Source organism: Hemitrygon akajei, unplaced genomic scaffold, assembly GCF_048418815.1.
Source record: "Hemitrygon akajei unplaced genomic scaffold, sHemAka1.3 Scf000050, whole genome shotgun sequence".
In the NCBI taxonomy this organism is placed as follows: domain Eukaryota; kingdom Metazoa; phylum Chordata; class Chondrichthyes; order Myliobatiformes; family Dasyatidae; genus Hemitrygon; species Hemitrygon akajei.
This window is the reverse complement of record NW_027331936.1, coordinates 5,672,902-5,694,658: the sequence shown is the minus strand read 5'-3', so window position 1 is coordinate 5,694,658 and position 21,757 is coordinate 5,672,902. Positions and strand designations below refer to the sequence as shown.

The 21,757-nt window shown below is 44.7% G+C and overlaps 1 protein-coding gene across 4 annotated transcripts; it reads left to right on the top strand.

The window, feature by feature from the left end:
- Positions 1 to 1,624: 1,624 nt before the first annotated feature.
- On the top strand, positions 1,625 to 18,972 carry LOC140721124 (uncharacterized). 4 transcript variants are annotated; one of them, XM_073035999.1, is made up of 4 exons: positions 1,625 to 1,768; positions 3,193 to 3,360; positions 14,762 to 14,887; positions 16,219 to 18,075. In XM_073035999.1, exon 4 carries the CDS (start codon positions 16,626 to 16,628, stop codon positions 17,340 to 17,342), a length of 717 nt encoding a protein of 238 aa, XP_072892100.1. In that variant the 5' UTR covers positions 1,625 to 1,768; positions 3,193 to 3,360; positions 14,762 to 14,887; positions 16,219 to 16,625; the 3' UTR covers positions 17,343 to 18,075. The 4 variants fall into 4 exon arrangements, 3 of the variants coding, with proteins under 3 accessions (XP_072892100.1, XP_072892101.1, XP_072892099.1); XR_012097319.1 differs by lacking the exons at positions 14,762 to 14,887; positions 16,219 to 18,075 and adding an exon at positions 18,909 to 18,972; XM_073036000.1 differs by lacking the exon at positions 14,762 to 14,887 and having other exon boundaries at positions 3,197 to 3,360.
- The last annotated feature ends 2,785 nt before the right edge of the window (positions 18,973 to 21,757 follow it).

Here is a 21,757-nt window from a genome sequence, read left to right as displayed (position 1 = left end):
AAGTATCTATCTATCTATCTATCTATCTATCTATCTATCTATCTATCTATCTATCTATCTATCTATCTATCTATTTCCAAGTCTGTTGTTGACTCAAAATGCACATTTTAATATTGATCATGACAAAATGTATTTTATATATCGTTAATGACTTAAAACATATTTACAGATTGTGACTGACAGAGAATCGTATAATTTGTGTTCCGTGTGTTATCTGAATGTACATGCCTGTGATGCTGCCACACGTCAGTGTTTCTCTGTACCTGTACCTTCCCGTACTTGTGCACTTGGCAATAAATTCAACAGGACCTGAGAAATCTCACTGAGATTTGATTAGTGATGATCATCTTGGCAGCTCGGTAGGTGGAATGTATGAGACAGTACACTGTTAAATGCAAAACCCTGAACAGTGTCGATGATCAGAGGAATCTCAGACTCAAAGAGGCGGGACTATGACGTCAGTCACAGGCTGACAGCGCTGACTGTGGACTGAACCATAAGAGAGAGAGAGTGATCTGCAGACAGGCAGTCAGCCAGTCTAAAGACTCAGAGAGAGACTGGAAACGCTGATCGCTTCAGTTAGTCGCAGCTGAGGCTTGGAACTCTCCTCTGCCCACAAGAGTGGGTTGATCATCGGTACACGGAACCACAACGAATGTGTGTGGCTGTCACTTCGTATAATCCATAGGTGTGAGTTTTGGAATATCTTGTGTTAACCCTTGCCTGGGTATGTTGTGTGGTAACCCCGGGAAGACGGTATTCCTGTGACAGGTCACTTTCGCTGATAACTCGTATGTGGACGGATTCAGCGGATAAGAACGTCGTCGGCAGTTATTTTGAAGTAACGACCTTTTCTCTACGTTTCACCCTGGATTACAAATATCTCTCTCCCATTATTTATTCCGTGGATTACTGAACTTTCCTACTTTACCATCTCAAGACTCTAAGCTTTGTTCCCTCACGCTCGATAGTTTGGGAATTATATTTACACATATATACACCTAACACTGTCAACTTTCCTTTATTTCATTAAGTTACTATAAGTAGATACTAATAAAGAGAATGGTTTTAACATCAAAACCAGACTCCAGTGTGAACTCCATTACTGCTGGTTCTTTTCTAAAACGTTACATTTCGTAACACAGTTTTATAAAACTAGTTAGACCACATCTGGAGTGTTTCATACAGTTCTGGTCGCCCCCATTCCCGAAAGGATGTCGGGACTTTGGACAGGGCGGGGAAGTGGTTTATCAGGACACTGCCTGGATTAGAGGGCATGAGCTATAACGAGAGGCTGGTCAAACTTGTGTTGTTTTCTCCAGAGCGGCGCAGGCTGGGGTGAGACTGGATGGCCGTTTATAAGATTACGAGAGGAATAGATAGAGTGGAAAGACGATATATTTTTCCTGGGGGTTGAAATGTCTAATACATTTAAGGTGAGAGGAGATGTGAGCGGCAAGTTTGCTTCTATCCACAGACTAATGAGTTGCTGGAGTCTCTGCCTGGGTGGGGAGGGGGTGTCGCCAATCCTGACGTGATCCCGTTTGCCCCTCCCATTTAACCGCAAATGGGCAGCATCTACGTATCTGTTTCCGAGGCCCCGCCTCCCGATGATGTACAATCTCTTCGCGCATGTTCACAGTCTCCGGGTGGACGGTGTAATCCTCTTCGCTCAGAGCTGAAGTGGGTCGGCTGTGTGTTCAGGAAAGACTTTCGTCTGTTCCGTCGGGATCACTGTCTGCGGGCCGAAGATATCACTTTCCCATCGGTGAGTATTGAGACCGATCCCGAGCGGGGAGATCCGATGTTGGCCGTGAGCCCCGAATTGAGGGCCAGGAATTCACTTGTTTCCCAACTATCTGGGCTCGTCAGAAATGTGTCGACTTCGCTTAATCTGCATTGAACGATCCAAACCAGGAGCCCAGGCTGTCTGTTTTCACAGAATTGAAATGGAAGTCCCGCCGACAGGTCACGTGAGGCTGTGAGTCGCAGATTTGCCCCGCCCTCCGCTTTGTGACGCAAGATCACGTGGTGTGATGTTGGCTGCTGAGACTCATTAACTTCCCCGAATTCGCCTCGGTTCCTGAGGCTCCTCACATTTGTCCTGGAGCTTTATGGCTGTTGTGTCTTCTCCCGGAGTGATGTGGGTGAGAAAGGAGAACGTCCCAGGTTGTGGGGATCTTTGATTTCACTGCCTGCTTTACCGAGGGACTGGGAAGTCTAGGGGGAGAATGGTTCGAGCCTCAGCTCCCCGCAGTAGAGCTGAGCCACACATTACTCCTGCGCGTTCATAGCCCAGCGACGGCGGTCGGTCCAGTATAGACAAGACAAGATCTGTATCCTAGGATCTGTAATACAAATTTCCTGAAATGGTCCTGTTTTAACCTGGAAATGGAGTGATAGTATAACAGTAAAGGAAGCACAACTTTTCCCTGTAAATTATCCTGGAACCGATTTGTCTGTTATTCCTGGAAATGTGTACAGTGCAGTCGTTGCTAATGAGGTTCACATGAATAATCTCAGGAATGATCGGATTTATATATGAGGAGCATTTGATGGTTCTGGACCTGTTCTCAATGGAGTTCAGAGGGACAGTGGGGGTGGTGGGAGATGTATGGTTAAGTAAACCTACCGAATGCTGAAAAGCCTGGATACAGTGGACATGGAGAGGAAGTTTCCATTAGACAGAGAGTCTGTGATCTGAGAGCACCGTCTCAGAATAAAGATGCTTTCCTTTAAAACTGAGATGAGAAAATTTTTTTGGCCAAAAGATGTCTGATATGTGGAATTTGTTGCCACAGAATTTGTTTGAGGCTGCCATTTGTGTCTATTTGTGAAGATTAATATACTGATAATTGCTGAGTAGCTTCAGGGTTACAGGAGGAAAGCAGGAATATGGTGTTGGATTAAAAATCAGCTATGATTGAATGGTTGAGTGGTGGAGCAGACCAGATGGATTGAATTACCTAATTCTGTTCCTGTGTCTTGTGTCTTACCATGACTGAATGATGGCTCCTTCTTATCCCGTATTGTTTTGTGATGTGTGAGGGACAATTAAAGATTGTTCACTGAGATCATTATATTTGCCTTCAACGTTTAAATTTCAGTGAGCTTTGTTCCTAGTAACATTAAGCAGAAATGTTTGGTCCTCCTTTTCATTGTTAACGTGCTTCATTATCTTTCATGTTAAAGTCAGACCTGCGGTGAGAGATTTATTTGAAGAAAAACCCCAACTGGAGACAAATCACAACTGAAGATGAGGGAACAGCAATAAGTGAAGTAGCCCGAGGATTGAGAGCATCAACTGGAGAGAACCCATCTGACTCGGAGATTCCAGTGATTCAGTCGGGAGAAAGTTTGGTGAGTCTCATTTACTCAAACACTGGTCCTTTAGACATTACATACCTGTACAAAGGAAGGTAGGAAATAGTTGGGAGTGAGACTGAATGTGCCCAGAAGAACCAGTTATGCCAGTACCAGTCAGACCCAGTTGTGAAGAAGCTCCCCCCCCCCCACAAATCCACAAATATTCCCTTTAAACTTTTCACCCTTCACCCTTAACCCATGTCCTCTGTTTTTTTTTCTCCCCCAGCCTCAGTGGAAAAAGCCTGCTTGCATTCACTCTATCTATACCCATCATAATTTTATACATCTCTATCAAATCACCACTCATTCTCCTACGCTCCAGGGAATAAAGTCCTAACCTATTCAACCTTTCTCTGTAACTCAGTTTCTCAAGTCCTGGCAACATCCATGTAAACCTTCTCTGCACTCTTTCAACCTTATTAATATCCTTCCTGTAATTCGGTGACCAAAACTGCACACAATGCAGAAAAGAGTACCCAGACAGTGGAAAACATCCTGTATTGTCCCGGTACCGAAGAAACCACAACCAAAGGAGTTGAATGACTTCAGACCTGTTGCCTTGACGTCGCACGTGATGAAGACCATGGAGCGGCTGATAATACAGAATCTGAGGCCACAAACCAGGCACGCCCAGGATCCTCTTCAGTTTGCGTATAAGGAGAAGGTGGGAGTGGAGGATGCTATCACGTATTTGCTGCACAAATCACTCTCTCACCTAGAGGGGGTCAGTTGTGCTGTGAGGATTACATTCCTTGACTTCTCTAGTGCCTTTAACACCATCCAGCCCAAGATCTTAAGGCACAAACTAACGGAGATGGGAGTAGACTCTCACATGGTGGATTGGATAGTGGACTACTTGACAGATAGACCTCAGTATGTGCGGTTGGGAGACTGTAGGTCTGACACGGTGGTCAGCAGCACAGGGACGCCGCAGGGAACCGTACTCTCTCTGGTCCTGTTCACCCTGTACACATCAGACTTCCAATATAACTCGGAGTCCTGCCATGTGCAGAAGTTCGCTGATGACACGGCCATAGTGGGGTGTGTCAGGAATGGACAGGAGGAGGAGTATAGGAAACTGATACAGGACTTTGTGATATGGTGCAACTCAAACTACCTGCGTCTCAATATCACCAAGACCAAGGAGATGGTGGTGGACTTTAGGAGATCTAGGCCTCATATGGAGCCAGTGATCATTAATGGAGAATGTGTGGAGCAGGTTAAGACCTACAAGTATCTGGGAGCACAGTTAGACGAGAAGCTAGACTGGACTGCCAACACAGATGCCTTGTGCAGGAAGGCACAGAGTCGACTGTACTTCCTAAGAAGGTTGGCGTCATTCAATGTCTGTAGTGAGATGCTGAAGATGTTCTATAGGTCAGTTGTGGAGAGCGCCCTCTTCTTTGTGGTGGCGTATTGGGGAGGAAGCATTAAGAAGAGGGACGCCTCACGTCTTAATAAGCTGGTAAGGAAGGCAGGCTCTGTCGTGGGCAAAGTACTGGAGAGTTTAACATAGGCAGCTGAGCGAAGGGCACTGAGTAGGCTACGGTCAATTATGGAAAACTCTGAACATCCTCTACATAGCACCATCCAGAGACAGAGAAGCAGTTTCAGCGACAGGTTACTATCGATGCAATGCTCCTCAGACAGGATGAAGAGGTCAATACTCCCCAATGCCATTAGGCTTTACAATTCTACCGCCAGGACTTAAGAACTTTTTAAAAGCTATTATTAATGCTTTTTGAGATAGTGATTTAGATGTATATCATATTTTTTACTGAGTTAAGTATTGTATGTAATTAGTTTTGCTACAACAAGTGTATGGGACATTGGAAAAAAGTTGAATTTCCCCATGGGGATGAATAAAGTATCTATCTATCTATCTATCTATCACAATACTCCAACTTCCCCCTCACTAATGCAATATACAACCTCACCATTACATTCCAACTCTTATACTCAGTACTTTGATTTATAAAGGCCAATGTACCAAAAGCTCTCTTTACTGCCCTATCTACATGTGAATTTTAGGGAATTTTGTATCAGTATTCCTACATCCCTCTGTTCTAGTGCACTCCTCAGTGCCCTGCCATTTAACTTGTCTGTTCTACCTTGGTTTGACTTTCCAAAGTGCAATACCTCACACTTGTCTGTATTAAACTCCATCTGCCATTTTTTCAGCTGGTCCAGATCCCTCTGCAAGCTTTGAAAACCTTCACTGTGCACTACACATCCAATCTTAGTATCATCAACAAATTTGCTGATCCAATTCACCAAATTATCATCCAGATCATTGATATAGATGACAAATAACAATGGACCCAGCACTGATCCCTGTGGCACACCACTAGTCACAGGCCTCCACTCAGAGTAGCAATCCTCCACTACCACTCTTTGACTTCTCCCATTCTCAATTCCCAATCAAATTTACTACCTCACCATGTATACCTAGTGACTGAATCTTCCTAACTAACCTCCCATGCGGGACCTTGTCAAAGGCCTTACTGAAGTCCACTACATCCACTGCCTTGCCTTCATCAACTTTCCTTGTAACCGCCTCGAAACTCTCTAATATATTTGTTAAACATGGCACAAAGCCATGTTGACTCTCCCTAATAAGTCCCTGTCTGTCAAAATAATTGTCGATCCTATCTCTTAGTACTCCTTCCAATAATTTACCCATGACCGACATCAAACTTGCCAGCCTATAATTTCCCGGATTACTTTTAGAGCCTGCTTTAAACAACAGAACAACATGAGCTATCCTCCAAATCTCTGGCACCTCACCCATAGATAACGACATTTAAATATATCTGCCAGGGCCCCTGCAATTTCAACACTAGTCTCCTTCAAGGTCCGAGGGAATATCCTGTCAGGTCCTGGAGATTTATCTACTCACCTCAAGATAGCAAGCACCTCCTCCTCTTCTATCTGTATAGATTCCATGACCTCAATACTTGTTTGCCTTATTTCCATTGACTCCATGCCAGTTTCCTTAGTAAATTCAGACACAAAAAAACCATTTAACATCTCCCCAATTTCTTTTGGTTCCATACATAGCCAACCGCTCTGATCTTCAAGAGGACCAATTTTATCCCATAACTATCCTTTTGCTATTAATATACCTGTGGAAGCTCTTACTATTCTTCACCTTGACTGCCAACGCTACCTCATGTCTTCTTTCAGCCCTCCTGATTTCTTCCTTAAGTATTTGTTTGCACTTTTTATACTACTCAAGTACCTTCTTTGCTCCCTGTTTCTTATACATGTCATACATCTCTCTCTTCTTTATCAGAGTTCCAATATCCATCGAGAACCAAGGTTCCTTATTCTTATTCACTTTGCCTTTAATCCTGAGACTTTGTTCCCAGGGTGTCCTCGTGGGCCGTCCAGAAATGATTTCAGCTGGTGACAACCCTGTTTTCCCCTGTGGGGTAACCCTCATGTGGAATCGGGCTAATGGTCGGACCTTCAACCAAGTGAGTCCAGTTTCCACTGTTAGTCTGGCCAATTTACTCTTCAGAGTACCATTGGCTCTTTCCACTCTGCCAGCGGCCCGTGGGTGGTGTACACAGTGGAATTGTTGCTTGATAGCTAGTTTGTTACATACTCCTTCATTTACTTCCACCATAAAGTGTGAGCCATTGTTGAACTCAGCATCTGTGGCTTGTACCTGGGAATTATTTCCCGTAATAATACCTTCACAACAGTCACAGCAGTATTAATGGTAGTTGGAATAACTTCAATCCATCTACTAAACACATCTATAATAACTAAGCAGTATCTATATCAGTGTACTCTAGGCAATTCAATAAAATCAACTTGTAGACACAAAAAAGATCCACCTGTCAAGGGAGTCATACCCGATGTGCAGGGTACAGGTTACCAACCATTCCCTCCTTTCCCAGGTGTGTACAATTATGTATATAATCAACCAATATTGGTAAAAACTGTGTAGGAACACAAACCTGTCCCGCTGGGAGATCCAAAAACCTATGTTGGGGTATTTCTGGCACCCCATCTGGGACCACAGTTTTCACTCCTCCTCAGAGGCGTCCCCCTGAGAAGAACAAAACTCGAGGTGGCTGTAGAGCAGTGTGTAAGTTCTTTACAAAGGTGACATTACTAATGGGGTGGCCAGAGGAAGTCAGGAATCCCCATGTTCCCAGAGAGCCTTGTAGTCATATACAATTCCAAATGTATAACGGGAGTCTGTGTAAATGTTCCCACTTTAGTCTGTTGCTGGGATACAGGCACGAGTCAGAGCAAACAGCTCAGCCTTCTGGGTGGAGACAGCCGCTTCAAAAGAGGCCTGTTCAATTACTTCACTGTCCGTCACTATTGCATAGTCAGAATATTGTTATATTCTGAACCCAGGGCAAACCCTGAAGGTGGTATTGGGAACCACCAGTCCTGTCTGTCACCAAAAGAAATCTGGAAATTCAGCAAGAAATGCAATGCCGTCTCTTCCTTTAACCTCTCCAATCACCATGACTGGGAATTTCTGTCACTCGAGGGGTGCATAATATTAGCTTTCCTCAGTTGAGCACCATGTAGGGTCATAGCACAGAGTCACATGAGAGTCGGCTGCTGGCAGAAGGGGTTCAAATGTACTGGAGTTCAGATAAAGTGCCCACCACTGGGTGGTCAGAAACTGAGGAAGCTATCAGTTGTTCGCAGTTCCAGCATTATATCCTTGTCCGTGCATAGAATCTCGACTTCAAACGGACAAAGCAAGTCTCTCCCTATGAGATTACACCCCCGTCTGGTGGTGACTGTAATTGAAACCTCACACTGGTTCCCCTGGAATTCCACCTGCAGTGGCTGGGTACGTGAATACGTATGTTCCGTGCCTTCAAACCCAGACAGAGTGATTGTAGCATCTGATAGCTGGAATTCCTTTTCCGATACTATTTCCTGATCGAGAGTGTTGTGGTTGCCCTCATATCAATCATAAATGGAACTGGATTTCCAGCAACTTGCAATATTACATTGGGCTCTTCCTGAGGGTTGGCACTCATGGTTGGAAGCATCTTCTCATCAGTTTCTAAACGGGTTGTTGTCCCCACCTGTCCCTTGGTAGGTTTTTGTTCCCATTTCTGTTCCTCAGATATAGCCCGCTCGCGTCCTTCTTCCCGCTGAGCATATTCACCTTTAATATTAGTTCCCTTCAGGTTTGATCGAGATTCGAAAGTTGGGTCCTAATGATATGTCAGAGCTCGTCGCATTCAATTTCGGTCATTCTCTGGCCAATCCATTTTATTTGTTTTAATCATGTTGGCTAACTTAGTTGGTAAGCATTGGAGCAGTAGGGCATTGAACTGGGGGGATAGATTCCCATCATTAAAGGCTTGGTCTCCTGCGAAGGTGCCGTAGCAGGCCACAAATCGCTCTCAATAGTCTGGTCCCATTCCCCAGGCTTAGGTTTGCATTCAGGTACTTTAGTGATGTTTACAGGTTGCTGGAGAGCCCTTTCCAAGGCTTGAATAATCTGGTCTGTCTGTTCATTCTCATTATGGTTTCCCACCTGTAACTCCTGATAGGTTTGGTATCTCAATTTTACCTTCCATTTCTGCCCTTCATCAGCTGAGAGAATCATGCAGCACAGACCGAATAAATCTTGCGGAGTCACATTAAACATTTGTGTAGTACTGTGGACACACTGAGCAAACTGTGCTGGTTTTTCTTTTCTATCTGGGGCCTGATTCATGATCACTATCATTTCTTGAGGCTTCCAGGGTGCATACACAGGAATCACTGAAGGGCTGTCCCTCCTCCTAGACCTAGCAGTTTGCTGCTGCTGTTCAGGAGGATTTAAACTAATGTGGCAGGGGGATAGGAACAAGTGCAGAGAGACAGAGTGGGTGCAAAATGAGGGCAGAAGGAAAAATTAGAAAGGTGAAAAGTAAATGTGGCAGGCAGGCAAATCCAGGGCAAAAATCAAAAACGGCCACTTTTCAACATAATTGTATAAGGGCTAAGAGTGTTGTAAAAACAAGCCTGAAGGCTTTGTGTGTCACTGCAAGGAGCATTCGTAATAAGGTGGATGAATTGAATGTGCAGATAGTTATTAATGAATATGATATAGTTGGAATCACAGAGACATGGCTCCAGGGTGACCAAGGATGGGAGCTCAACATCCAGGGATATTCAATATTCAGGAGGGATAGACAGGAAAGAAAAGGAGGTGGGATAACGTTGCAGGTTAGAGAAGAGATTAACGCAATAGAAAGGAAGGACATTAGCCTGGAGGATGTGGAATCAATATGGGTAGAGCTGCGTAAATCTAAGGGTCATAAAACGCTGGTGGGATTTGTGTACAGGCCACCTAACAGTAGTAGTGAAGTTGGGGATGGCATTAAACAGGAAATTAGAAATGCGTGCAAAAAAGGAACAGCAGTTATAATGGGTGACTGCAATCTACATATAGATTGGGTGAACCAAATTGGTAAGGGTGCTGAGGAAGAGGATTTCTTAGAATGTGTGCGGGATGGTTTTCTGAACCAACATGTCGAGGAACCAACTAGAGAGCAGGCCATTCTAGACTGGGTATTGAGCAATGAGGAAGGGATGGTTAGCAATCTTGTCATGCGAGGCCCCTTGGGTAAGAGTGACCATAATATGGTGGATTTCTTCAGTAAGATGGAGAGTGACATAGTTAATTCAGAACCAAATGTTCTGAACTTAAAGAAGAGCAACTTTGAAGATATGAGACATGAATTAGCTAAGATTGATATCTAATGATATTTAAAGGGTTGACAGTGGATAGAAACATAGAAAATAGGTGCAGGAGTAGGCCATTCGGACCTTCGAGCCTGCACCACCATTCAGTATGATCATAGTGGATCATCCAACTCAGAACCCTGCACCTGCTTTCTCTCCATATCCCCGATCGCTTTAGCCACAAGGGCCATATCTAACTCCCTCTTAAATATAGCCAATGAACTGGCCTCAACTGTTTCCTGTGGCAGAGAATTCCACAGATTCTCCACTCTTTGTGTGAAGAAGTTTTTCCTCATCTCGGTCCTAAAAATCTTCCCCTTTATCCTTAAACTGTGACCCCTCGTTCTGGACTTCTCCAACATCAGAAACAATCTTCCTGCATCTTGCCTGTCCAATCCCTTTAGAATTTTATACGTTTCAATAAGATCCTCCATCAATCTTCTAAATTCCAGTGAGTATAAGCCTAGTCGATCCAGTCTTTCTTCATATGAAAGTCCTGCCATCCCAGGAATCAATCTGGTGAACCTTCTTTGTACTCCCTCTGTGGCAAGAATGTCTTTCCTCAGATTAGGGGACCAAAACTGCACACTTGGTGCGGTCTCACCAAGGTCTTGTACAACTGCAGTAGAACCTCCCTGCTCCTGTACTCAAACCCTTTTGCTATGAATGCCAGCATACCATTCACCTTTTTCACCGCCTGCTGTACCTGCATGCCTCCCTTCAATGACTGGTGTACAATGACACCCAGGTCTCGTTGCACCTCCCCTTTTCCTAATTGGCCACCGTTCAGATAATAATCTGTTTTCCTGTTCATGCAACCAAAATGGATAACCTCATATTTATCCACATTAAATTGCATCTGCCATGAATTTGCCCACTCACCTAACCTATCCAAGTCAGCCTGCATCCTCTTAGCATCCTCACAGCTAACACCACCACCCAGCTTCGTGTCATCCGCAAACTTGAAGTTGCTGCATTTAATTCCCTCATCTAAATCATTAATATATATTGTAAACAACTGGGGTCCCAGCACTGAGCCTTGCGGTACCCCACTGGTCACTGCCTGCCATTCTGAAAAGGTCCCGTTTACTCCCATTCTTTGCTTCCTGTCTGCCAACCAATTCTCTATCCTCATCAGTACCATACCCCCAATACCATGTGCTTTAAGTTTACACACTAATCTCCTATGTGGGCCCTTGTCAAAAGCCTTTTGAAAATCTAAATATACCACATCTACTGGCTCTCCCCTATCCACTCTACTAGTTACATCTTCAAAAAATTCTATAAGATTCGTCAGACATGATTTTCCTTTCACAAATCCATGCTGACTTTGTCCGATGATTTCACCTCTTTCCAAATGTGCTGTTATCACATCTTTGATAACCGACTCCAGCATTTTCCCCACCACTGATGTGAGACTAATCGGTCTATAATTCCCCGGTTTCTCTCTCCCTCCTTTTTTTAAAAAGTGGGGTGACATTAGCCACCCTCCAATCCTCGGGAACTAATCCAGAATCAAAGGAGTTTTGAAAAATTATCACTACTGCATCCACTATTTCTTGGGCTACTCTGGGATGCAGACCATCTGGCCCTGGGGATTTATCTGCCTTTAATCCCTTCAATTTACCTAACACCACTTCCCTACTAACATGTATTACCCTCAGTTCCTCCATCTCACTAGACCCTCATTCCCTTACTATTTCCGGAGTGTTATTTATGTCCTCCTTAGTGAAGACAGAACCAAAGTAGTTATTCAATTGGTCTAAAAGCTTTTACAGTCAGTTTTTATGTTCCCTGCCAGCTTTCTCTCATAATCTTTTTTCCCTGTCCTAATTAAGCCCTTTGTCCTCCTCTGCTGGTCTCTGAATTTCTCCCAGTCCTCAGATGCGCCACTTTTTTTTGCTAATTTATATGTTTCTTCTTTGGACTTGATACTATGCCTAATTTCCCTTGTCAGCCATGGGTGCACTACCTTCCCTGGTTTATTCTTTTGCCAAACTGGGATGAACAATTGTTGTAGTTCATCCATGCAATCTTTAAATGCTTGCCGTTGCATATCCACCGTGAATCCTTTAAGTATCATTTGCCAGTCTGTCTTAGCTAATTCACGTCTCATACCTTCAAAGTTACCCTTCCTTAAGGGTACCTTTGTTTCTGAATTAACTATGTTTCTCTCCATCTTAATGAAGTATTCCACCACTCTTATGGTCACTCTTACCCAAGGGGCCTCGCACGACAAGATTGCTAATTAACCCTTCCTCATTGCTCAATACCCAATGTAGAATGGCCTTTTCTCTAGTTGGTTCCTCAACATTCATATGCAATGGCAAGCATTTAAAGATTGCATGGATGAACTAGGATCGACTAGGCTTATACTCACTGGAATTTAGAAGATTGGGGGGGATCTTATTGAAACGTATAAAATTCTAAAGGGATTGGACAGGCTAGATGCACGAAGATTGTTTCCGATGTTGGGGGAGTCCAGAACGAGGGGTCACAGTTTAAGGATAAAGGGGAAGCCTTGTAGGGCCAAGATGAGGAAAAACTTCTTCATACACAGAGTGGTGAATCTGTGGAATTCTCTGCTACAGGAAACAGTTGAGGCCAGTTCATTGGCTATATTTAAGAGGGAGTTAGATATGGCCCTTGTGGCTAAAGGGATCAGGGGTATGGAGAGAAAGCAGGTACAGGGTTCTGAGTTGGATGATCAGCCATGATCATACTGAATGGCGGTGCAGGCTTGAAGGGACTAATGGCCTACTCCTGCAGCTATTTTCTATGTTTCTATGTGTGGAAAATTAAAATCTCCCACAATCACAACCTTGTGCTTACTCCAAATATCTGCTATCTCCTTACAAATTTGCTCTTTCAATTCTCGCGCCCAATTAGGTGGTTTATAATACACCCCTCTAAGTGTTTCTATACCTTTCCCATTCCTCAATTCCACCCAAATAGGCTCCCTAAATGAGCCCTGTAATCTATCCTGTCAAAGCACCGCTGTAATATTTTCTCGGACAAGCATTGCAATACCTCCCCCTCTTGCCCTTCTGATTCTATCACACCAGAAGCAATAAAATCCAGGAATATTTAGTTGCCAATCACACCCCTCCTGCAACCATGTTTCACTAATAGATACAACATCATATTTCCAGTTATCAATCCATACTCTAAGCTCATCCACCTTTCTTACAATGCTCCTAGCATTAAAATAGATGCATTCAAGAAACTTATCCCTAATGGTGCAAACAACTTTATTATCTCTTTTTTTTTCCTTACCCCCTACATCTACAGTCTGAGCGCTCCTACATCAGGGAGCAAGTTCAAATCATCTCTTTGTTAAATGTTTAACATCACGGTGACTGAAGGCAGCTGCTGGTTCATGAGGGACTGTTACTGTCAGATTCTGCAGTTCTTGCGGCTGCTCATCGCACCCAGGACTGAACCCTGGTCACTGAGCATTGGAGGAGTCTGTTCTGCTGATGTTAGCCTTAAATTAGACTGGTGTTTAATATTGTGGATCTGTGAAATATAAATCAGTTCTGTATCAAGTCCCGTGTCTCAGGTACTTACTGTCTCTACCACACTCACAATGTACACTAGAAAGGCCACTCAGCCCATCAGGTTCCTGCCCATGTTTCTGTTCCGTATCAGTATATCAAAATCTCTCCCTGTCATTCCCCTCTCACTCTCCCTGAGATGACAGGTTGCAACTAATCACCACTCCGTGGGATTGGAGATTTCCCGTGAATTTCATGGAAACATATAAATGCACAACACATTACAGATGCTTTGTCCCACATTGCTGTGCCGACCATGTATCTTACTCTAGAAGCTGCTTAGAATTACTCTACCACATAGCCACCTGGGGAAAAAGCCTCTGGCGATCCACACGACCAATGCCTCTCATCATCTTATACACCTGCATGAATTCCCTGCATGATTTTCTCCAGGGTGAATAAGATGATGAGCTCACTGTGGTTTTGACATTCTCTCTCTCTCTCTTCTTGTGTCTGACATCACAGCCCCGCCTCACTCAGGCACTTACAGCGACACTCACAGTAAACGAACCTGCGGTCTCGCAACACAATGCACCTCTAAAGTCTGACAGCAGACTAGCGAGTGAATCTTCGATGGTGCAGAGTCAGAAACCGAAGATTTGCCAGCCTGAGTCAGGGGCTCCAGAGAGAGATGGGGTCCAGAGGAGGAGGACGAATAAGACCAGCCCGATGTGGTTATAAGTGAAAGATTAGAAGCATTTGGAAACTGGTTGATCGAAAAAAAAGGTGGTTAATTTCTGCAAAACACAGTTGGAAATCAACAGATCAGGCAGAAATTTTGGAGAGGAATAAATAGAAAACGTTTAGACAGAGCCCCTTCAGCATGCCTAGCCTGTGTACTCCGCTGCTTAGTTGCTCTCTGAATTGCAGAGTTCCTCCAGCGTTTTGTGTGTGTGTGTCTCTGTATTTCCAGCAACTGCAGAATCTCCGGTGTTTTATATCTGCATTTTACTTTGGCATTAGATACACGTTGATATTGAGTATATTGCTTATAGGAGCAGCTTTCTGTGTTAAAACAGCTGCAGATTTTTTCTATACCCACGATAAAAAAAATGAGGTATGGACATTGAACCGGTGCTTGCAGAAATGTTTAATGGCACCGTGATTACCCATAGGGCCATGCATTAAGAATCTTGCCGGTGCTGAAGTGCCGATGAAATGCACCAGCGTCAGGCTGAGGACGTCCCTGAGTTTCACGCATGCGTGCAGTACACAGAAGGCTTTGAAAATGTCGGGTGCAGGTAAGAGCGATTCTCCATGTTTTCATCTTAAACACCGACTTCGGAACAATTCCTGTGAAATCCGGACACAGTGGCCAACAATCCCGGAACAGTCCTGCTCTCATCCCTGTCTCTCAGCACTACGATCCGTACACGGGCCCCGGGGAGCTTCTGGCTGCTGAGTGAATGGGAACCGATGGATCTCTCAGACAGAGCTGAGCTCCAGCTATCTAAATGCAAGGATTAGGAACTCGGAGAAAGGGAACAAAATCTTTTACATCACCAGTTGAGAAAATCACCTTTGTTCTACCTCCAATCACTAACGAGAAAATCTGAAGATGCTGGAAATCCAAGCAACGCACACAAAATGCTGGCAAAATTCAGCATTAGTACTCTTTTCCATAGATGCTGCCTGGCCTGCTGAGTTCCTCCAGCATTTTGTGTCTGTTGCTTGTTCTACCTCTTCTTGTTCTGGACCTTTCTACCCATGAGAACATGTTTTGTCCCATTCTCTCTGGGTACTTAATGATATGAAACACCTTTGCCCAGGGAAGCACAAATCACAAATGTGCCAGACTCCAATGAGACAGACTACTACCCTTCCCTTCATATTCATTGGAATTGCCATCACTGAGTTCACCACTGTCAGTCAATGGGGGAGGCTTCAGGGGAGTACAGAAACTGGTGTTACCTGTGTGTATTGTGGTGATGCAAAAGTTGCTGGAGAATTTGCAAGTGGGAAGAAGTGAAGTGATATTTGGAAATCTGACTTTTTAAAGCGTAACTTAGCAAGCAAACCACATATGGACAATGTGCAAAAACTTTGGTGAGAAAATCCTTCATTACCCATTACAGGCCAGCTACATAGGTTGTGTGAGAGTGCAGATGAACTGGATCGAACCCAGAGGAGATAAAAGTTCCTATTGACTGTGATTTTCCAGCTGTGAAAATGAATACCTCTCTATATAAAATTCACTGTGCACATCTTGTCACTGGGTAAAAAAAAATGCACAGTGCAAGATTTATGTACATACTGGTTATTACAAGTTAGAGGGGGTATTGGAGGGAAGATGGGGAGACCTGTAGTGTCCCTGATGCCCTCACCTACAAGAAGTGCATCCAGCTGCAGCTTGTAACCCTGCACTTTAAGGAGTTGGAACTTGAAACGAATTAGGGAATTGATGGTCATTCCAGATACCAGCACTCTGCCCAGTCAGGAGATGATTTCTCTGTCCAACTTGGGTTTAACCTCACTGTAACAGTGTGATACCAAATCAAACCTTGGCAACTCAAGTAATCTCATCTGAAATGTTGTCCTACACTCATTGATGGATTTTGTATATCTTTTACAGGTTAAAAATGGGAAGGAATTTGTCTCCAGGAAGCTCAAACACGGCACGCCAGTTTTGTTGTCTCTGTCTAGATATTTAAGAAGTGGAACAAGGGATCCTATCGACCAGCCTTCCTGCTCAGACTGTGGGGAGGGATTCACTCGGTCATCTGACCAACTAGCAAGCCCGGCATTTTACACGGGAGAAAGGCCGTTCACCTGCTCAGTCAGTGGGAATGGATTCACTCGGTCATCTCAACTGAAGGTACATCAGCAAGTTCACACTGGACAAGACCATTCACCTGTTCTGTTTGTGAGAAAAGGTTCTGCCGGGCATCCCACCTGTGGACACACCAGTCAGATCACACCGGGCAGAGGCTGGTCATCTGCTGAATTTCGGGGAAGGGACTCTCTCGGTCATCTGACCTAATGGCACACCAGTGTGTTCACACTGAGGAGAAGCCGTTCACCTGCTCAGTCTGTGGGAAGGGATTCACATCGTCATCTAATCTTAAGCTACATCAGCGAGTTCACACTGGGGAGAAGCCGTTCACCTGCTCAGACTGTGGGAAGAGTTTCATTCAGTCATCCAAACTACTGGTACACCAGCAAATTCACACTGGGGAGAAGCCATTCACCTGCTCAGTCTGTGGGAAGGGATTCACTCAGTCATCCACCCTACGGAGACATCAGCGAGTTCACACTGGGGAGAGGCCATTCACCTGCTCAGTCTGTGGGAAGAGGTTCACTCACTCTTCCACCCTACAGAGGCATCAGCGAGTTCACACTGGGGAGAGGCCGTTCACCTGCTCAGACTGTGGGAAGGGATTCACTCGGTCATCCAGCCTACAGAGTCATCAGCGAGTTCACACTGGGGATAAGCCGTTCACCTGTTCAGTCTGTGGGAAGGGATTCACTCAGTCATCCAACCTACAGAGTCATCAGCGAGTTCACACTGGGGAGAGGCCATTCACCTGCTCAGTCTGTGGGAAGGGATTCACTCAGTTAGCTAACCTACAGAGACACCAGCGAGTTCACACTGGGGAGAGGCCATTCACCTGCTCAGAATGTGGGAAGGGATTCACTCAGTCGTCCCAACTACTGGCACACCAGTCAGTGCACAGTGGGGAGTGGCCGTTGTTATGAATCCCTGGGTTTTCTTTGCTGTGGACTGTCATTTTAAGAGAGAGAGATTAAGAAGGTGAATCAGTCTGACTTGCAGCTTGTTTACATCGCTCACAGTTTGTTCAGTTTTAACCGAGGACACAGACACTCACACTCAGAGTCAGACGGAGACGAATGAGGAAAAATGGAAGGATCGAAACCAGGGAACTAGTGACCAAGGGTCACTGTTTAGAAGTTTCCTATACCCACAAAGGTGGGTTAATTATCGATTCATGTACAGCGAATGTGTGGTTGTCACCTTGTTTGATCCATAGGAGTGGATCTGATTTGGGATGTCCTGTGGAGACCACTTATGTGTTGACCCTTGCCTGGCTGTGGTGTGGTAGTTCACTTGAAGCCAATACCCCTTGTGACAAGTCACTTTCAGTGATAATTTGTATGTGGATTTGGAATGATGACGGATAAAATCTACAGCGACTGTTCTCTCATTTTACCACCGTGGAACCTGTGGAATTCTACATATTTGTGTTCTCTTGCCATTTACCCTGGATTACAAATCTCTCTCTCTCTCATTGCCTATTCTGTAGTTGAACTGAACTTTCATGCTTTACCATCTCAAGACTCCAAGCCTTGTTTCCCCCGAGCTCAATAGTTTGGGAGTTATATTTACACACATTTACAAACTTAATACTGTTAACTTCTGTTTATCTTGTTTAAGTTGCAATATTACAAGTAGATTCTAATAAAGACAGATTTAACATCAAAATCTGACTCCAGGTGTAGTCTATTGCTGCTGGCTTGTTTCTAAAGCATTGTGGTTCGTAACAAATTTGGGGCCTGCGTCTGGGATATGAACAAATTTGGGGGCTATAGATCGATGAATTATCGATTTGATTGGGGAAATCCTTTTTGATTTATTTGTGTGTGGAAATCAGCAGCAGTGGACATTTATAAATTTCTGGAAGCGCCAACCCCTAAGGCATTAGGAAAAGCCAAAAAGAATGAATTGCTGACTGTTGCTAATGGGCTGAATCTTAAGCAGGTAAGGGGGTGTGAAGGACCAGGGCAACCATAAAACTGGGAGAGGAGGTAAAGGTAAAACAATAGGGGTTTTATTATAAAATATAGGCATCCACCCACTTTTTCAGAGACTGGGATCCCTGGTTCAACCGGTAATGATGTGCATTTCAATGTGTTCACCTCTCAGTCCTCGATTCTCTAAATGAAAGGGTTATCACATTTGATCTTTCTTCATATGATGACCCAACCATTTCAGGGATCAGTCTGTTGAAACCCCATTGCACACTCTATAACAAATACTCGCTAACCACTTTGTTAACCCTCTGTGCAAAAAATGTCCATCTTCCGCAGCCCCGTGTTGCCCCAACCACTCACCTCCTACCCCTGTCATTGGCCCCACTTGCAGGTCAACCATCTGTCGGTGTTTCCCCCCCAATGTGAATCCCTCTGCTCACCACCACCGTGGGCTCAGACATTTCCACAGATTTCCACCGGGACAAACATCCTGTCCGCCCCCTCTCACACCATCTTTTTCCTTTCAATAAAATCCCTCCTCTCCCTCCCCAGGGAACTGGCATCAAACCGACGGGCCGAGCGGTCTCCTACCTCTCGGCGACACATCAGACTCCGGCCGCAGAAGACGCTTCACAAACACCCCAACTTCCCTTGGAGGGAAATGGAAATAAATCAAAAAACAGACATTTACTCCACTGTGATGTGGAGTTTGAGGCCGGAGCGGGAGGCGAACACAGCGGGGGTAACGCTCTCTGGACTTGTCCACCTCTGCGACTGGTGGTAACAAGTGATTGACGACGATTTGCACCAATGGGAATAGCGAAGCCCCTGAATCCTCTGTCGACAGCGGTGGGGGGGGGGGGGGGGGCTGGTCACGTGATTATTAGCCCAGCTATTAAACTAATAAAGCTCGAGCTCACCATCGCATGGATGACGTAAGACGCTGTGCACGTAAGGGCAGATCCCCGTGTGGGAAGCCCATGCGTGACGTCAGGCGCGAGGGGGTCTGTGTGACGTCACCTGTGGGGATGCGCTCGCATTTAAATGCACCTTAATGTGCGTTTCTTATGATTTCAGAAGGACAACAACATTAATCACGGGTTTCATCACTGAATCCAGTGTTGTGGGATGTAAAATCCCCTGTTATGTGTCCGGCTGTGCCGTGTTGTTTGGGGGCTATTGATCGATTAATTATCGATTTGATTGGGGAAATCCCTTTTGATTTATTTGTGTGTGGAAATCAGCAGCAGTGGATATTGATAAATTTCTGTAGGTTGGATGACTGAGTGAATCCCTTCCCACGTACTTCCTCATCCTGGTCATCCACTCTTGGTCTTCCTGGAATCATTATTTGAAACTTCTCTGGACCCACTCCAATACGAGCACATCCTTTGCTCAGATAATAAGTCGGAAGTACAGGTCGGAATCTGCTCACCATACACCAACAGTGATCTGCCCAATGCGTTATAAAGCTATAGTATCGCATCCTTGCTCTTATATTGCTAACATTGCAGTTGTCATCCTTAATCAACTCAATCTGCAAGCAAACCTTTAGGGCCTCTTGCTCAAGGACTCACAAGCACTTATGCACCTCTAATTTTTTCAAGTTTCTCCCATTTATTTTTTTTCTACACCCAATTACTTCTACCAAATGTACATGACTTGCATACACTGTATTTCAACTGCTACTTTGCTGACATTCTCCAGACCTATCGAAGTCCTTCTGCAGACTCCCGCTTTGCTCTAAACTACCTGTCCCCTACCTATCTTTGTATCAACTGCAATGTTCGTCACCAAGGTATCAATTCCATCATCCATATCATTCAGATTTAACATGAAACGATGCGGTCTCATTACTGACCCCTGCAGAACAGCATTAGTTACCGACAGCAAAACAGAATTGCCCACATTATTCTGACTCTTTCTCCCTTGTCAGTACAAGTTTCTTTCCTGTAATTCCATGAGCTGTGATCCTGTTCACCAGCCTCACGTGCAGCACCTTAGAAACATAGAAAACCTGCAGCACGTTACAGGCCCTTTGGCTCACAAAGCGATGCCGAACATGTCCTTGCTCTAGAAATGCCAAGGGTTACCTACAGTTCTCTATTTTTCTCAGCTCCGTGTACCTATCCAGGAGTCTCTTAAAAGACCCTATCGTGTCCACCTCCACCACCATTGCCGGCAGTCCATTCCAAGCACTCACCACTCTCTGTGTAAAAAACTTACCCCTGACATCTCCTCTGTACCTACTTCCAAGCATCTTCAAACTATGCCCTCTCGTGCTAGCAATTTCAGCCCTGGGAAAAAGCCTCGAAATATCCACACGATCAATGTCTCTCATTTTCTTGTACACCTCCATCAGGTCACCTCTCATCCTCCATCACTCCAAGGAGAAAAGACTGTGTTCACTCAACCTGTTCTCAAAAGGCATGCTCCCCTATCCAGACAACATCCTCGTTAATCTCCTCAGCACCCTTTCTATGGCTTCCACATCCTTCCTGTAGTTTGGCGACCAGAACTGAGCACAGTATTCCAAGTGTGGTCTGACCAAAGTCCTATATAGCTGCAACATTACATCTCGGCTTTTAAACTCAAGCCTGCGGTTGATTAGGGCCAATGCACAGTATGGCTTCTTAACCACAGAGTCAACCTACATATCAGCTTTGACTGTCCTATGGACTCCGTCCCCAAGATCCCTCTGTTCCTCCACACTGCCAAGAGGCTTACCATTAATACTATATTCTATCATATTTGACCGAAGAAAATGAACCACATCACACTTCTTTGGGTTGAACTCCATTTGCCACTTCTCAGCCCAGGTTTGCAGACGATCAATATCCCCCTGCAACCTAACACAACCTTTGTGTCATCAGCAAATTTACTAACCCATACCTCCACTTCCTCATCCAGGTCATTTATAAAAGTCACTAAGGGTAGTGGTCCCAGAACCGATCCCTGAGGCAGACCACTGGTCACCGACCTCCATGCAGAATATGACCAGTCTACAACCACTCTTTGTCTTCTGTGAGCAAGCCAGTTCTGGATGCACAAAGCAATGTGCCCTTGGATCCCATGCCTCCTTACTTTCTCAATCAGCCTTGCATGGGGTACCTTGTTGAAGATCATCTGAAAATCCAAGCAAACAACATACACTACCTCTGCTTTATCTATCTTGCCTGTGATTTCCGCAAAGTATTCCAAGAGATTTGTCAGTCAAGATTTCCTCGAACCAATCCGGCTGACTTTGGCCTACTTCATCATGTTTCCCTAATTACAGTACCCAAAAAACACACTCTTAGTACACTCCTACATCTTCCTGACCACTACGGTCAGACTAACTGTCCAATAATTTTCTTTCTTGTGCCCCCTCTCTTAAAGAGTGGAGTGACATTTGCAAATTT